This window comes from Panicum virgatum, chromosome 9N (assembly GCF_016808335.1).
Source record: "Panicum virgatum strain AP13 chromosome 9N, P.virgatum_v5, whole genome shotgun sequence".
Classification (NCBI taxonomy): domain Eukaryota; kingdom Viridiplantae; phylum Streptophyta; class Magnoliopsida; order Poales; family Poaceae; genus Panicum; species Panicum virgatum.
In genome coordinates, this window is record NC_053153.1 from 4,730,889 (window position 1) to 4,746,444 (window position 15,556).

The 15,556-nt window shown below is 47.9% G+C and overlaps 1 protein-coding gene and 1 pseudogene across 1 annotated transcript; both read left to right on the top strand.

The window, feature by feature from the left end:
• The first annotated feature begins 1,559 nt into the window (after positions 1 to 1,559).
• On the top strand, positions 1,560 to 9,788 carry LOC120690671 (annotated as a pseudogene).
• Positions 9,789 to 10,030: 242 nt separating this feature from the next.
• LOC120687716 (inorganic phosphate transporter 1-11-like) lies at positions 10,031 to 11,620 on the top strand. The gene has a single exon (XM_039969743.1). The coding sequence runs from the start codon at positions 10,031 to 10,033 to the stop codon at positions 11,618 to 11,620; it is 1,590 nt and encodes a 529-aa protein (XP_039825677.1).
• The last annotated feature ends 3,936 nt before the right edge of the window (positions 11,621 to 15,556 follow it).

The window sequence follows — 15,556 nt, forward strand, 5'->3', positions numbered from 1 at the left end:
TAAAAAATATTAATAATCAACAATATTAAAATTCAATGCTTGCAACATGCAAAAAATATGTATAAAATTACTCTAATATCTGATTCAATGATGAAAAAATACCCACCGCAACACTAATATAATGTTTCATGCAACATCCACTACATAATATAAAGAAATAATATTTGCAACATCGGTACTTGATTCTTGCAATATGGGTCGGAGCGTCCGATTTTTATGCGTCAGACGTCCTAATCCTAGCATTATCGTTGATTTTTGCTTGAGCCGTCGCAATGGTAATGGCACTAGCAGTTTTGTAGCCTTGTACGAGTGAGGTTGATGAAAGAATCGGTCAACAGGCCTAGAGAACTATGCCCATCAGATTTTCTTTAGAAATATTAATAAATAATAACATTAAAATTCAACGCTTGCAACATGCAAAAAGTATGTATACAATTACCATGATATCTAATTCGATGATGAAAAAAATTCCTTCCGCAACACTAACATAATGTTTCATGCAACATCCACTACATAATATAAAGAAATAATAATTGCAACATCGATACTTGACTCTTGCAATATGGGTCGGAGCGTCCGATTTTTTCTATGCGTTGGATGTCCTAATCCTAGCATTATCCTTGATTTTTCTTGAGCCGTCACAATGATAATGACACTAGCAGTTTGTAGCCTTGTACGAGTGAGGTTGATGTAAGATTTGATCAACAGGCCTAGAGAACTATGCCTGTCAGATTTTCTTTTAAAAATGGTTTCAAAACATACGAAATATTTTCTTGATCTCCTAAACTCTTAAATTTATAAAAAAATTCTAGTAGAAAACAGTGGTGCTCAAACGCACTCACTGGATACCCTTCGTTTGGGTTAAAACACCAAAGTATTCTATTTTATTGGAGGACCCACAATGATTCTTCACGAGAAATTCTTTTAAGGAAAATAGATAGCTACACCCATACTTTGATACTTTCTAAGAAAATCGTATCGATGTGGACTACAAGAAGATATTAAATATCCCACCTGAGCAAATGTGAAGAACCAGAATTTGAATCATGATACGCTAGCCCTTTCCCAGAGCTTCTCAAATACTTTCTAGAGATTATATGAGTACAAATTTCATGAGGACTAACTCCATCACACTTGGTTACTTGGTTTATATATGGTGTCGTCTGCTACTTTGGTGGACAACTGATTTTGCTTGAGGGTTTAGGATTTGGATAAGCCGAATCTCCGGTGTTTTTCGTCCGTTCGCACCATACATGCATGGATTACAGACTTGATCGAAATTTGTTCAAACATACTCCGGGCCTTGCATTTCCATCTACCGACTACCGGAGGCCCGGCCAGCGCCAGCGCACGTCAGCACGTGCCAGGCGCGCGACCTCCGTGGCGTCGCGACGCGCGGAGTGGCGATGAAGGGGGCACAAGGCAGCCACACGAGCGCCGGCGAGCTGGATTAGCATTGGTATCTGCCTATCTGGCAAGGACTCTCGGTCTCGGAGGGGCGTGACGGCATATCGGTGGCGGCGCACGTTTGCACCACCGCCGCTGACCGGCCTGCCGCCGGCGCCGGGAGGTAGGTCCCTTTCGCATCCAGGCCGCCGGTGACGCCAGCGTCTACCTCAACCTCACCGCCGGCTGCAGGCCTGTAGAAGCGCCCGGGAACTCGTGTGTAGAGGAGAGGGCGCAGCCGCGAGAGCCGCGACGCCGTGCGGTTGTGCCGTGCAGCGCAGCGCAGGAGGCGAGGGTGCCGGACTACTGCCGCCGGTCATCGAGGCTGCGGACGACGGAGGAGGAGATGGGGAGGAATGCGGCGGCGGTGCTGGCCGTGAACGGCGAGCGGTACGAGGCCGCCGGCGTGGACCCGTCGACGACGCTGCTCGAGTTCCTGCGCACGCGGACGCCCGTCAGAGGCCCCAAGCTCGGCTGCGGCGAAGGTGCGTACCGCGTGACTTGGAGTGACTAGGCTTGTACGTACTTGGTTTGTTCATTTCTTTTTTTTTATGGGAAACTTGGTTTGTTCATTTCGGTGTGTTTCCGGTGCGCAAAAGTTTGGGCTTTTCCCTCTTTTCCCTTTCTTTTTTTTTCACAATCGGACAACCCAATCAGCAAAGCAAGCTAGCAAACAGGCTCATCTGCCTGCTGCAAGCCTGCGAGGCATTGGCTTCATCTCCGTTCTTGATGATTGGCAACATCTATTTGAGCGAAACTGAAAACCAAGCACATGACGGTCGGTAGTTTCCTTCAGGGTTTCCTACCTGATCATTGTGCAATTCGCGCGTGGGTAATTCTCCAGTTTCGCCAACGGTGTATCCGTGTATGCAGAGAAGAATCAAAGATACAAGTGGCGAGGGGTTTCATCAGCTGGTTGTCTGCTCTCGTTTTTCCGTTTCCTCTTGCATGGGGTCCGGCGCTGTCGTTCCTCCTCATTTTTTCTGATGTCACCATCTCACATTCTAATCACGGACAAGCCTAAGAAACTAAGGGCGAAGCCATAGAGAAAGACATGTACAACCTTTCCTTTTGGCCGCTACTGTTTTATCGACCTGTGCCTCGATGCTACGGGGAGGCAGGAGAGCCCATACAGGATTACAGGAAAAAAACACGAAGAAAAGTGATAAAATATGAGAAGTACACCGACTAAAAAACGAGACCATGTTTTGTTTTCGCCTGGTCCCCAAAATCAGGCTTCAGCCGTTGTTTCTTGCAAGATATATTTATTAGTTACTGGTGCAAAGTCAATGTAGTCTATGGTATGAAAGCTTCTTGAAATTCTAGCTAGCTGCATAACTGTTATTGACTATTTGGAAACAAAAACTAAAAGACTCCATGTTTGTTCTTACGAAACGAGTGTCCTCCGGTATTTGCTTTATTTCCTAAGGGGAAAGAACGAAGAAACAGTTTACTTTTTTTTTAAAAAAACTTGTTTTTTAAATTACATCCTATATTATTGTGATATCATTAGATCACTTTTTTTTTGCGATTATTAGATCACTATTTTCTCTCTTCACTCCACAGTGTTAGGGCCAGGGGCCACCCCAAACGATACTCCATCCTTCTTAAGAACAAGTCATTTTCGTTTTATCATAAGTTATTTTTCTAGTTTGATTAAATCTATAAAAAGAACCAATATTTATGTTATGATTAAATCTACAAATAAATTTGGTTAAATAATCCAGGTGAAACTAGAATGAATTTTCTTTTTACGGTGGGAGTCCGTCTGACGTCATCAATCTGCTTCGTTCGTCTTCCTCCGTCCAGTCCCCAGTTCGTCAGTCACCTCCAGCGTAGGCGCCGCTCATCCCACTGCCTCCGAACATCCGAACATGAATCCGCCTTTCCACGCTTCTTCCCCTCGTCTGCTCCCCAGCACCGCTCCGCCGCCGCCGCCGTCGTTTTCCACTCACGGCCGCCTCCACCGCCACCGCCGCCTCCTCGGAGGGGGAAGATATCTGACATACATGTCCTCTGGCAAGCAAAGGCAGGAAGATCACCTTTGGCTCCCTACCATCTCCACGGCGAACCCCGCCTCGTCGACGCTATCCGCATGAGGTTCCGACCTTGATTCCTGTGTCATCATATCCAGATCTCAGGTTCTATTTGCAGTTGTGCTTCTCGTGTCCCGTTTAGTTTCCAAATTTTTTCACTACAGTAACTTCGAAACATTTGACTACTAATTAGGAGTATTAAATGTGAATAACTGACAAAACACATTTCATAACCCCGGGAGAAATCGCGAGATGAATCTAATAAACCTAATTATGCAATGATTAGACAATGTCATGCTACAGTAAACAACCTCTAATGATGGATTAATTAGACTTAATAGATTCGCCTCGCGATTTCCCGTCGATCCGTGTAATTAGTTTTATAATTAATATATGTTTAATACTCGTAATTAGTGTTGGAAAAGGTGGCAAAAATTTTTGCCCAAAATTTTTTTGTAACTAAACGGTCAATGCAAATTGGTACCACCCTGATTAGGATGAGAAGAAGTTTAAGTTTCTTTGCGCAGATTTGTTGCCTATTACCTTATTTCAATCTATTGGAAGAAATCTTTGAATCTGTGCTTGGAAACTTCTGCTTTGGATTTCATTCCAACCGTGTTGAGTTGTTTTAATTTGAGTACAGATGCCGTTAAATACATGAGCCAAACAAAAGCAACGTGTTCGTTTTAGTTAAAGTTAACTGCCCTATAAGAAGCATGACTAGTTTTTATTGACTGTTCTATTCTTTATTGTGCATTTTGATGACGCAACAAAAGTATGCTAACCTCTTGCACTTTATGTCTTATAAAAAAACAGCACCATGCTTATTCTTCTTTTATCTGAATGTAAAACACAGCTCTTCCGCAAGTACACTGAAGGGAAAAAGAACTAATATTCTCTGTTCTTACAATTTCCCAATGCTGAAGGTGGCTGTGGTGCATGCGTGGTCCTCGTCTCCAAGTACAACCCAGCCACCGACGAGGTGACTGAGTTTTCCACGAGCTCCTGCCTGACGCTCCTGCACAGCTTGGACGGTTGCTCGGTGACTACCAGCGAGGGAATCGGCAACACCAAGGATGGCTACCACCCCGTGCAGCAGCGCCTGGCAGGTTTCCATGCCTCGCAGTGCGGCTTCTGCACACCCGGCATGTGTATGTCCATCTTCTCCGCCCTCTCCATGGCTGACAAGAAGTCAGGTCGCCCAGCCCCTCCTGTTGGCTTTTCCAAAATCACTGTCTCGGAGGCTGAGAGGGCTGTGTCGGGCAACCTTTGCCGCTGTACGGGATACAGGCCCATTGTAGACGCCTGCAAGAGCTTCTCCGCTGATGTTGACCTCGAGGACCTGGGCCTCAACTGCTTCTGGAAGAAGGGCAACGAGCCTGCAGATGTCAGCAAGCTGCCAAGCTACAACAATGACAGTGTGTGCACCTTCCCGGAGTTCCTCAAATCGGAGATCAAGTCTTCAGTGGATAACGCAAATGATGCTCTTGTGACTGTCTCCAGTAACGGATGGTACCATCCTAAGAGCATTGAAGAGCTTCACATGCTTTTTGATTCCAACTGGTTCGATGAAAAGTCTGTGAAGATTGTGGCTTCAAACACTGGGTCTGGAGTGTACAAGGATCAGGATCTCTATGACACATACATCGACATCAAGGGGATCCCAAAGCTTTCAGTCGTCAACAGAAGCAACGAAGGAATTGAGCTTGGATCAGTTCCGTCAATCTCTAAAACTATTGAAGTGTTGTCAGATGGAAATCTAGTCTTCAGAAAGATTGCAGATCATCTAAAAAAAGTGGCTTCGCCATTTGTCCGGAACACTGCAACCATAGGTGGAAACATAATCATGGCACAGACGTTGCCATTCGCATCGGACATTGCAACTGTATTACTAGCTGCAGGTTCGACTGTCACCATACAGGTGTCTTCCAAAAGACTGTGCCTTACTCTGGAGGAGTTCTTGCAGCAGCCGCCTTGTGATCCTAGGACCCTACTGCTCAGCATATTTGTCCCAGATTGGGGTTCAGATGATATCACTTTTGAGACTTTTCGAGCAGCCCCTCGTCCTTTTGGCAATGCTGTCTCATATGTCAACTCTGCTTTCTTAGCAAGGACATTAAGTGACCACCTCATTGAGGATATATGTTTGGCATTTGGTGCTTATGGAGTCGATCATGCCATCAGAGCTAGGAAGGTTGAGGATTTTCTGAAGGGCAAATCGGTGAGCCCATCTGTTATACTTGAAGCGGTTCAGTTGCTTAAAGAGAATATTTCACCATCTGAAGACACGACACATCCTGAATACCGTATTAGCTTGGCTGTCAGTTTTCTGTTCAGCTTCCTGTCTTCCCTTGCCAACAGCTATAGTGCACCATCAAAAGCTAACACTCTCAATGGATCATATATTAGTGGAACCACAAATGGTAGCACTGGGTACTCACTGGTCCAGCGTCTTAATGTTGACAGCAATGATTTGCCAATTCACTCAAGACAAGAAATGGTCTTCAGTGATGAATACAAGCCTGTTGGAAAGCCGATCAAGAAAGCTGGGGCAGAGCTTCAAGCCTCTGGTATATACTTTTATTCCGATGCATAAACTGATTTAGCTTGAACTTCCAAACATGTCCTATGGTGCTGAACTTCCATAGCCTTCAATAGCTTGGAACTTCTAAAAATGTTAAATGCAACCCTTTCTTTTGTATACTACACGGAATAATTATCTAGTGGCCTTTTTTTTCTCAATTCCAGTAAAATAGTTTTGTCAGTGCAGAATCATGTAACAAGCCCTCGTCGCTGCATGCTTTAATGACTGTGTTTCCTCTCTTCAAACATGCACTAAACTGTATTCAATTTTCTGACAACAGGGGAGGCTGTGTACGTTGATGATATCCCCTCTCCCAAGGATTGCCTCTATGGAGCATTCATCTACAGCACACACCCTCATGCCCATGTGAAAGGTTCAAACCATCTTTGGCTTCAGAGAAGGTCATCACAGTTATCACTGCAAAGGATATTCCGAGCGGTGGAGAAAATGTTGGGACCAGCTTGATGATGCTAGGAGATGAAGCACTTTTTGCTGATCCAGTTGCTGAATTTGCTGGTCAAAACATTGGCGTCGTGGTAATGTTTCTTACGTCATCTCTCAGAATACACAAAAGCTCTAACATGCTTATGCATTAAAAAATCAGGCAAGCTTACTGTGTCTTGTTGCATTTCAATTTACTTAGATTGCTGAAACACAGAGGTACGCTTATATGGCTGCAAGCAAGCTGTTGTTGAGTATAGCACAGAAAATCTGCTGCCACCAATTCTGACAATAGAAGATGCCATCCAACAAAACAGCTACATCCAAATGCCCCCATTTTTAGCTCCCAAGCCAGTTGGTGATTACAGCCAAGGGATGTCTGAAGCTGATCACAAGATTTTATCAGCAGAGGTACATAGTTCTCCATCTTGGTCATCAGGATCTATACTTTGAGTTTCCAGCGAGACCTAACACTCACACCTGAGATTTTTGTATTCGCAGGTAAAACTTGAATCCCAATATTATTTCTACCTGGAGACTCAAGTGTCGCTAGCTATTCCTGATGATGATAACTGCATAACCATCTATTCCTCAGCACAAATGCCTGAGCTCACACAAAATGTAGTAGCAAGGTGCCTTGGCATTCCATTTAATAATGTTCGTGTCATCAGCAGAAGAGTTGGAGGGGACTTTGGTGGAAAGGCAATGAAAGCAACACATGTAATCCCTGACTAACTAGTGCTTTGATTCACTAAATTTTTTTAAAAGAAATTTCCATTCACTAATATTTTGTCAATTTTAGTTAGTGATCTGACCAAAGAACTAATTGAGATGTAAAAGTGTTGGAGATGACCAATAATTTCCTCTTTGTCAGATCGCATGTGCATGTGCTGTTGCTGCATTCAAGCTGCGGTGTCCTGTTAGGATGTACCTTGATCGCAAGACAGACATGATAATGGCAGGTGGACGACATCCTATGAAGGTGAAGTACTCTGTTGGATTCAAGTCAGATGGCAAGATCACAGCATTGCACCTTGATCTTGGGATCAATGCTGGAATCTCAGCAGATATGACTCCATTGATGCCACGTGCTATAATAGGGGCTCTCAAAAAGTACAACTGGGGCGCTCTTGAATTTGACACCAAGCTTTGCAAGACAAACGTCTCATCAAAGTCAGCAATGCGAGCTCCTGGAGATGTGCAGGGCTCTTTCATCGCTGAAGCCATCATTGAGCATGTTGCCTCGGTACTCTCACTAGACACTAACACAATCAGGAGGAAGAACCTTCATGATTTTGAAAGCCTTGCGGTGTTCTATGGTGAAAGTGCAGGTGAAGCGTTTACATACAGCCTGGTTTCCATGTTCGATAAGCTGGCCTTGTCTCCAGACTACCAGCGCAGAGCAGAAATGATTGAGCAGTTCAACAGCGGCAACATGTGGAAGAAACGTGGTATTTCTTGTGTTCCAATCACGCATGAGGTGAATCTTCGACCGACTCCAGGCAAGGTGTCCATCATGAACGATGGTTCCATCGCAGTCGAGGTTGGAGGAGTTGAGATAGGTCAAGGGTTGTGGACTAAAGTGAAGCAGATGACGGCATTCGGATTGGGGCAGCTGTGTCCTGATGGTGGCGAAGGCCTTCTGGACAAGGTGCGGGTTATCCAGGCAGACACATTAAGCATGATCCAGGGAGGTTTCACTGCTGGAAGCACCACTTCTGAAACTAGCTGTGAAGCGGTTCGGCAATCATGTGCTGTACTTGTGGAGAGGCTGAAGCCTATCTAGGAGAGTCTTGAAGCTAAGGCCAAGCCAATGGAATGGAGTGCCTTGATTGCTCAGGTGAGTAACACTTACCAATTCTCACTTTGTTGGTTACATGCCACTTAACTTGAGTGAAGAAGATACCAAGAATTGCGGTTACTCTAATCTTTTGCCTCCCTCCATTCCGCCAGCAATGTACTGCAGTCAGTAGAAGTAGCAGCAGCAAACAAATTTAAGGAAGTCAGTATCTTGCATGTTCAATTGTTCATGGCATTTGCTGCTCATCTGCAGGCAAGCATGGCTAGTGTAAACTTATCGGCACAGGCATACTGGACTCCTGATCCATCTTTCACAAGCTACTTGAACTATGGAGCGGCCATCAGTGAGGTATCCCTGATTTCCTGATCCTGATCCAAATTGCAGTAACAACATTTCAAATTCAATCACCAAGCCAAATTATTTGAGGCTGCAGATCCAATTCTGCTCAACGCTGACATGTGATTGTGAATTTGCAAATGAAAACGGCAGGTGGAAGTTGATGTCCTGACAGGAGCAACCACAATCCTACGGAGTGACATCGTTTATGACTGTGGTCAGAGCTTGAACCCTGCTGTGGACCTGGGACAGGTTAGCTCTGAAGAAAAACTGATGCAGACCATTTCATCAATGAAAATGTGCTCCTCTGAACACTGTTCTTAATTCACTCAGATCGAAGGCTCATTTGTCCAAGGAGTGGGCTTCTTCACGAACGAAGACTACGCGACAAACTCGGATGGCCTGGTCATCCACGACAGCACATGGACATACAAGATCCCCACGGTGGACACCATTCCAAAGCAATTCAACGTTGTTTAATAGCGCCTGCAACCAGAAGCGCGTCCTGTCTTCCAAAGGTCATCCTCTTTTGCCTTCCCACAATGTTTCATCACCTCCCAATGTTCTTGAGCAGACCAACTGAAAATACCGTAACCCGAGCTCACCAACAATAATGGCTGCCTACAACTCTGACATACCGTGGACATCTTTGCAGCGTCGGGCGAGCCGCCGCTGGTTCTCGCGGCCTCAGTGCACTGTGCGATGAGGGAGGCCATCAGGGCCGCCAGGAAGGAGTTTGCTGTCTGCACCGGCCCCGCAAACTCCACCACCACGTTCCAGATGAACGTCCCGGCGACGATGCCCGTCGTCAAGGAGCTCTACGGCCTGGACGTTGTCGAGAGGTACCTGGAGGGCATCTGTGCTGCCGACCTAAGCACTGCGGAAGCATTCGCCTCCAACAGGCGCCTTGGTAGATATGAATGAGGTTGATCGAGCTGCAGTATTGGGAGTCAGGAGTGATGAACGGTGTAGAGAAACTAAATTATGTGCTGGAGGACAGGTGCGATTTGGGGCGCGCTCATATCGCTGAAGCAATTTCCGAGCGGGCCGCGCACACGAGCAAACTCGTGGGCCAAAACTGATGGCCCATTATCAGCGCAGGATTGAAAAATGCGCTCTGATGGTAATGTGCTCATTTCCAATAGGCAACGAGCTTATCAGCTTTAGGAACACTACTGAAATCCACCCCTTCCAATGTCCACATCGGCCACACTAGCATGCAAGTGGAATATTCTCTTGGTTGCACATGCGCGAAGGCCTTGTGTTCATCGATCAGCCTTGACGTCGGCATCATAGGCTTCGAGTAACACGCAGTCACGCACACTTCAGCTCCTGAGTCGACCAGCAACGAGGCGACCTGCCACTCGATCGCGTGCACGCCGCGAGATGGAGCCTGCGGCGGGCCGGCCGAGCCTGACCGTGCTGGCGGCGCTGGACTCAGCGCGCACGCAGATGTACCACCTCAAGGCGATCGCCGTCGCCGGCATGGGCTTCTTCACGGGCGCCTACGACCTGTTCTGCATCTCCACTGTGTCCAGACTGCTCGGCCGCCTGTACTTCCAAGGCGAGAAGTATGAGCTCCCAGACAGGCCAAGCAGGCAGCCCATGGGTGTCGACGACACGGTCGTCGGCGTCGCGCTGGTCGGTACGTTCATGGGCCAGCTCGCCTTCGGCTACCTCGGCGACAGGCTCGGCCGCAAGCGCGTCTACGGCATCACGCTCGTCCTCATGGCCGCCTGCGCCCTCGGCTCGGGGCTTTCGTTCGGGTCGTCCCGGAGAGCCGTCGTGAGCACGCTCTGCTTCTTCCGCTTCTGGCTCGGCGTCGGCGTGGGCGGGGAGCACCCGCTGTCGGCGACCATCATGTGCGAGTACGCCAACAGGAAGGCACGCGGCGCGTTCATGGCCGCCGTGTTCGCGATGCAGGGCGTCGGCATCGTCTTCGCGTGCCTCGTGTCCATGATCGTCTCGGCCGTGTTCCTCCGCTACAACCCGGCTCCGTCATGGGGCGAGGACCCCCAGCGGTCGGCGCAGCTGCCTGCGGCTGACTACGTCTGGCGCGTCGTGCTGATGTTCGCCGCGTTCCCGGCGCTCGCGACGCTGTACTGGCGGATGAAGCTGCCGGAGACGGCGAGGTACACAGCGCTCGTCGCGGGCGACGGGAAGCAGGCGGCGATGGACATGCAGGCGGTGCTGGACGTCCCGATCGAGGGCGAGCAGGAGAAGGTCTCCAGGTACAAGGCGGCCAACGAGTACCCGCTGCTGTCCCGGGAGTTCGCCCGGCACCTCGCCGGCACGACCACCACGTGGTTCGTGCTGCAGATCACATTCTACAGCCAGAACCTGACACAAAAGGACGTCTTCCAGGCGATCCGCCTAACGAGAAGCCCCGCGAACACGAACGCCCTTGAAGAGATGTTCCAGATATCACGGGCCATGTTTCTCGTCGCGCTCCTTGGCACCTTCCCCGGCTACTGGGTCGCCGTCGCCATCATCGACAAGATCGGCAGGCGCCTCATCCAGCTGCTCGGATTCCTCATGATGTCCGTGTTCCTGCTGGCGATGGGCTTGATGCCGCCCAGGAACGACGACAGTAACGTGCTGTTCGCTCTTCTGTACGCGCTTACCCTCTTCTTCGCCAGCTTGGGGCCAAACTGCACCACCTTTGTTCTGGCGGCCGAGCTGTTCCCGGCACGCCTGCGATCCACCTGCCACGCCATCAGCGCCGCTGCAGGCACGGCCGGCGCCATCACTACGGCCTATGGAGTTCAGAACCTGAACACACTGGGGTACATTGTTACCATCAAGAAGGGGCTAGTCATGCTCGCCGTCACCAACTTTCTCGGCTTCTTCTTGACGTTCCTCATCCCAGAGACCATGGGCCAGTCGCTTGAGGAGATATCTGGCGAGGATGACAATGCTAGCATAGGCGCCGCCTCGTTAGTGGATATGAGTGTGGATGAAAACTCTCCCGTTTGAAGCAGAGAGAAGAAGAAATCCATGCGACCATAAAAAAAGCAAGCAGCAGCACAGCAGCTAATCTCTTGACTTGCTATTGTTTTTAAATGATAGAGATAACATCCAGTCTTTGCACCAACGGGAGATGTGGATAACCATTTCTTCTATTTCACACTATATTTAGAGGCGGGGAAAAACATGCTTTTAGGTACCCGTCTCGATTTCTTACGACTAAAATCGATCTGTAGGAATGGTACCGTTCTTGCCCCTACTACTATCCATTTTAGGTCATAACCCGTCCCTAAAAATCAATTTTTTAAAAAATAATAAAATTAGAAAAAAAAACTAGTAAACAACAAAGTAAAAAGGAAAAAAATATCCTAGCTATCCAGCCACCACCACAACAAGCACCTATAGTATCGATGTACAATTTTCTTTACGAAATATTCACACTTGCATAAACCGGGTTTTAATCGCTTATCTGTAGCCTCACGTATACCTTTATCTCCATCACATTACACAGTCTGCGACTCTATGAGATATGATATTCTTTATCTCTACTACTTAAAAAAATTTATTTAGTACCGGCTGGAGTTACCAGCTGTCGGTGTTTAGCCGCCAAGCCTGCTTAGAGATATCCTAAACAGTAGGGTTGTAGGTAGGGAATCGCCGAGATCTGGAATTGATGGTGCAAGAAACACAAAGCTTTAGACAGATTCAGACCGCGAGATGCGTAATACTCTACGTCCTCTGTGTTATTTGTATTGCCTTAGATGATGTTTATGATTCGGGGAGGTCCCTGTCTGCCCTTATATAGTCTTGGGGACAGGGTTACATGAAAATACTAGCCGAATACTACTTAAGTAATTTTCCAATTTCTATCACATAGTTTCCTTCTATTCTTCTATTCGACTAAACGTGGTTAGGACGAAATGGCCTCCAGCAGATGAAACCATAGCTGCAAACGTGGTGTGCAACTGTTTTACTTTGGGATCTGGTACTGGTGTTGTGTTGCTCGGTGTTCCTGCCAGGTGTACCTTTTTCGGCTAGTTAAACAGTGTGATCTACTGCAGATTTGTAATTGAATGTGACCATTGACGTGATCACTAGAAATTATGGTTGGCAGATTATGACGAAATGATCTTGAACAATTGATTCAGATACTGTGGTCAGTGGCGGAGCGCTCGGTAGGGCAGGGTATGGCAGCCGCCATACCTCAAATTTTGCTGACAATACGTGTTCAATGTTGGTGTCAATTATTTTAGCATTAACATAAATGCTATACTGTAGTAATTGACTTCATTAGTCTAATCGCGCCATACCTAAATTCCAATCTGTCCTCCGCCACTGACTGTGGTATGTGTTTGTTTGTTTTGGAGGATACTTGAGGTGTTAGAGTCCAATCACTTTGCGGTTGTCTTTTAGTTGTTGTTATTATTACTTGAAAGATCTACCCTTTCAGTTATGACTTGCCACTTGGATTTTTTTTTATAGAATAGACACTTGGCTGTGTTCGCTTGGCTTATCAGCCAACCAGCTAGCAGTACTGTTCTCTCATACTAAGATCTGCTCCAACGGCGGGCGACGTCGTCGACTTATTTAATATTTTAATAAGTAAATAGTGTACAACTGCTCTCGCTAGCGCCGCATGCATCGCCTAGCGAGAAGCAATTCCCCCCTCACAGGCACGCGCCCCAAGCACCTTGAGTTACAGTATTCACACCCTCTCTCCTCCACGTTGCTGGCGACATCGTCCTTCCCGCTGGAGGAGGCCTAAATCAGCACAAGCCACCAGCTAACAACCAGTCAGCAGTGTTGTTCTCTCATAACAAATCAGCACCAGCCATCAGCCACAGCCAGGTGAACACAGTGACAACTACTTGGGGCTCTTGGCGTGTGGTTCATAATGGTGCCCTGCTGGTTTGGTATCAGACTGTGCGCATCATTGCCTGGTTACCTCTCTGATTTTGCTAAGCTTTTCTTTGCTGTGATCCCTAGCTCTGAAATGTTTACGTGTTGATGATTTGCTGAGGCTTCCAAATATATTTCGACTTTGCCCTCTGTGGTTGGGTTCTACATTCAGAAGGAATCTGCTTAGAGTGCACTAGCGTGGGATTGATAAGGTTAAAGTTGCTTGAGCAAATATTAATCGCATACTCGCATGGTAAGTATAAGTAGAACACTAGACAGCAATTTTGCTTCTGTCTCAGTTACATGAAAGTATGTCTTGTGAACTGCCAAGCTTGCTTTCCTTGCATGCCCACTCATGCCATTGGAGCCAAAACAGGTTGCTACACAAGAAGCTGACCGTGCCAATCTTCATTGGCCGAGCAAGACAAGCGAAGTGCGATCATCAGGGCTCAGGTTAGTAACTTAGTACCTACCATTTCTTTTTTGAACGTGATGTACCTACCATTTCTTGTATAAGCATGTTCTTGGTCTGACTTGTGCAATGTAATGTAGCAACAGAAATGTCATGCAGATCTTAGATGACGTTCACCAATTTCCTTCATGATGTTGGAGTATACTGGCAGTGCCCTTTGCGTCGTCCTTGTAGTCTCTTTTCTGCTGTTTTCTGGTTCAGACCAGCTAAGTTCTTTAGACTGGGTTACTAGCTATGCTAAGGATAGCCTGAATTTTCCATATTCTGAAAAAAACATGTACAACTGCACTTGTTTTTGAATCACTGACTCACTGTCTGTTTGTGATCTGCATTTGAACAGGGGTGAGGCTGCACAACATCATGGGGCTCTGTCTTGACAAGCAACAATCCTACTAGTGGGGATCAGGATGTCCTCCTTGGCCTCTCTTGGACCTCTCGGTTGTTCTGACGACCATGCCTGGTGAGTGGTGACTGGTGTAGCGGTGTGTGATACTAGCAGCGACCTCTGAGCACTGTAGCGGTGAGAGATATTTGTAGCTTGGCTCCTCAAATGCAAAGCTTGAGAAATGTGCTAAAAGTTTTTCTTTTCCTCTGTACAGTCATTTACTAGATTAATCTTCAGACTAGAGAATGGTAAGTCTGAACCCGTGGACATTCTGAAGACAAAATGCCATATTGTCTATGCTTGCATGACAAAATGCCACATTGTCTGCACATCTGCGGAACACCTGCTGTGTAGCATTATGCCTGCTAGTCTTTTTGGACGATTTACAGATCGAATGATCGATGTGTGTGTACTGTTCGGCGTGACACTGGTCGAAGGCGAGCAACACAACGCCTAACGGTCTGAACGGCGAACGCCGGCGGTGCTCCGGCGAGGCGGCGGCGGCGTTCATGGGGCGTCTGCCGTTGTTGTAGTCGTTCGAAACGCAACGCCGAGCATGATATCGGTATCAGCACCCAGCTTGCATGCGGAACATGTGCGGAGAGGTAGGCAACCAAGTCCCGGGGTCCGGCAGCTCTCCGGTGAGCCATGGCGGCGTCCCTGCGACGACTGGGGAGGACGGTGTCCGAAATACCGACTAGGGGTGGACGGTATTTCAAATAACGTCCACCCCTGCTACCCTTTTGGCCGTTGGATCGGACTCGTGCGGTCCGGATCGGGCGAGGACTCGGTCGTCCTCACAATTGTCAGGCAGGCGCGCCTGCGCCCGCGCCCGTGCCCGGGAGTTGGATGCCGCCGTCGCCATGGCGGAGGTCTGGAGGCCGTCGGCGGGCTCGTCAGCAGAGGACGCAGGGGACGTCGCCTCCGCTTCCTTCGAGGACTGCCCTCGAGTGCTCTGGTCTTTGCAGTCGTCCGTGGGGCCGCCGGCTCGTACCTCGTCGTCACTGCCGGCGTGAGCTTCCTACCGCTTCGATTTGCAACGCATGATCAAAGTGGGCGGTGGGACAGAGAGATCGGCCGCAGCACCAGCGTTCTAACTTTGCAGCGAGGTTCAGAGTTCAGACTTGAGGGCCACTCAGGGTCCCAGGAAACCAAGCATGTTCCAGGAGACGGCGTCCCGGCGCGGCGC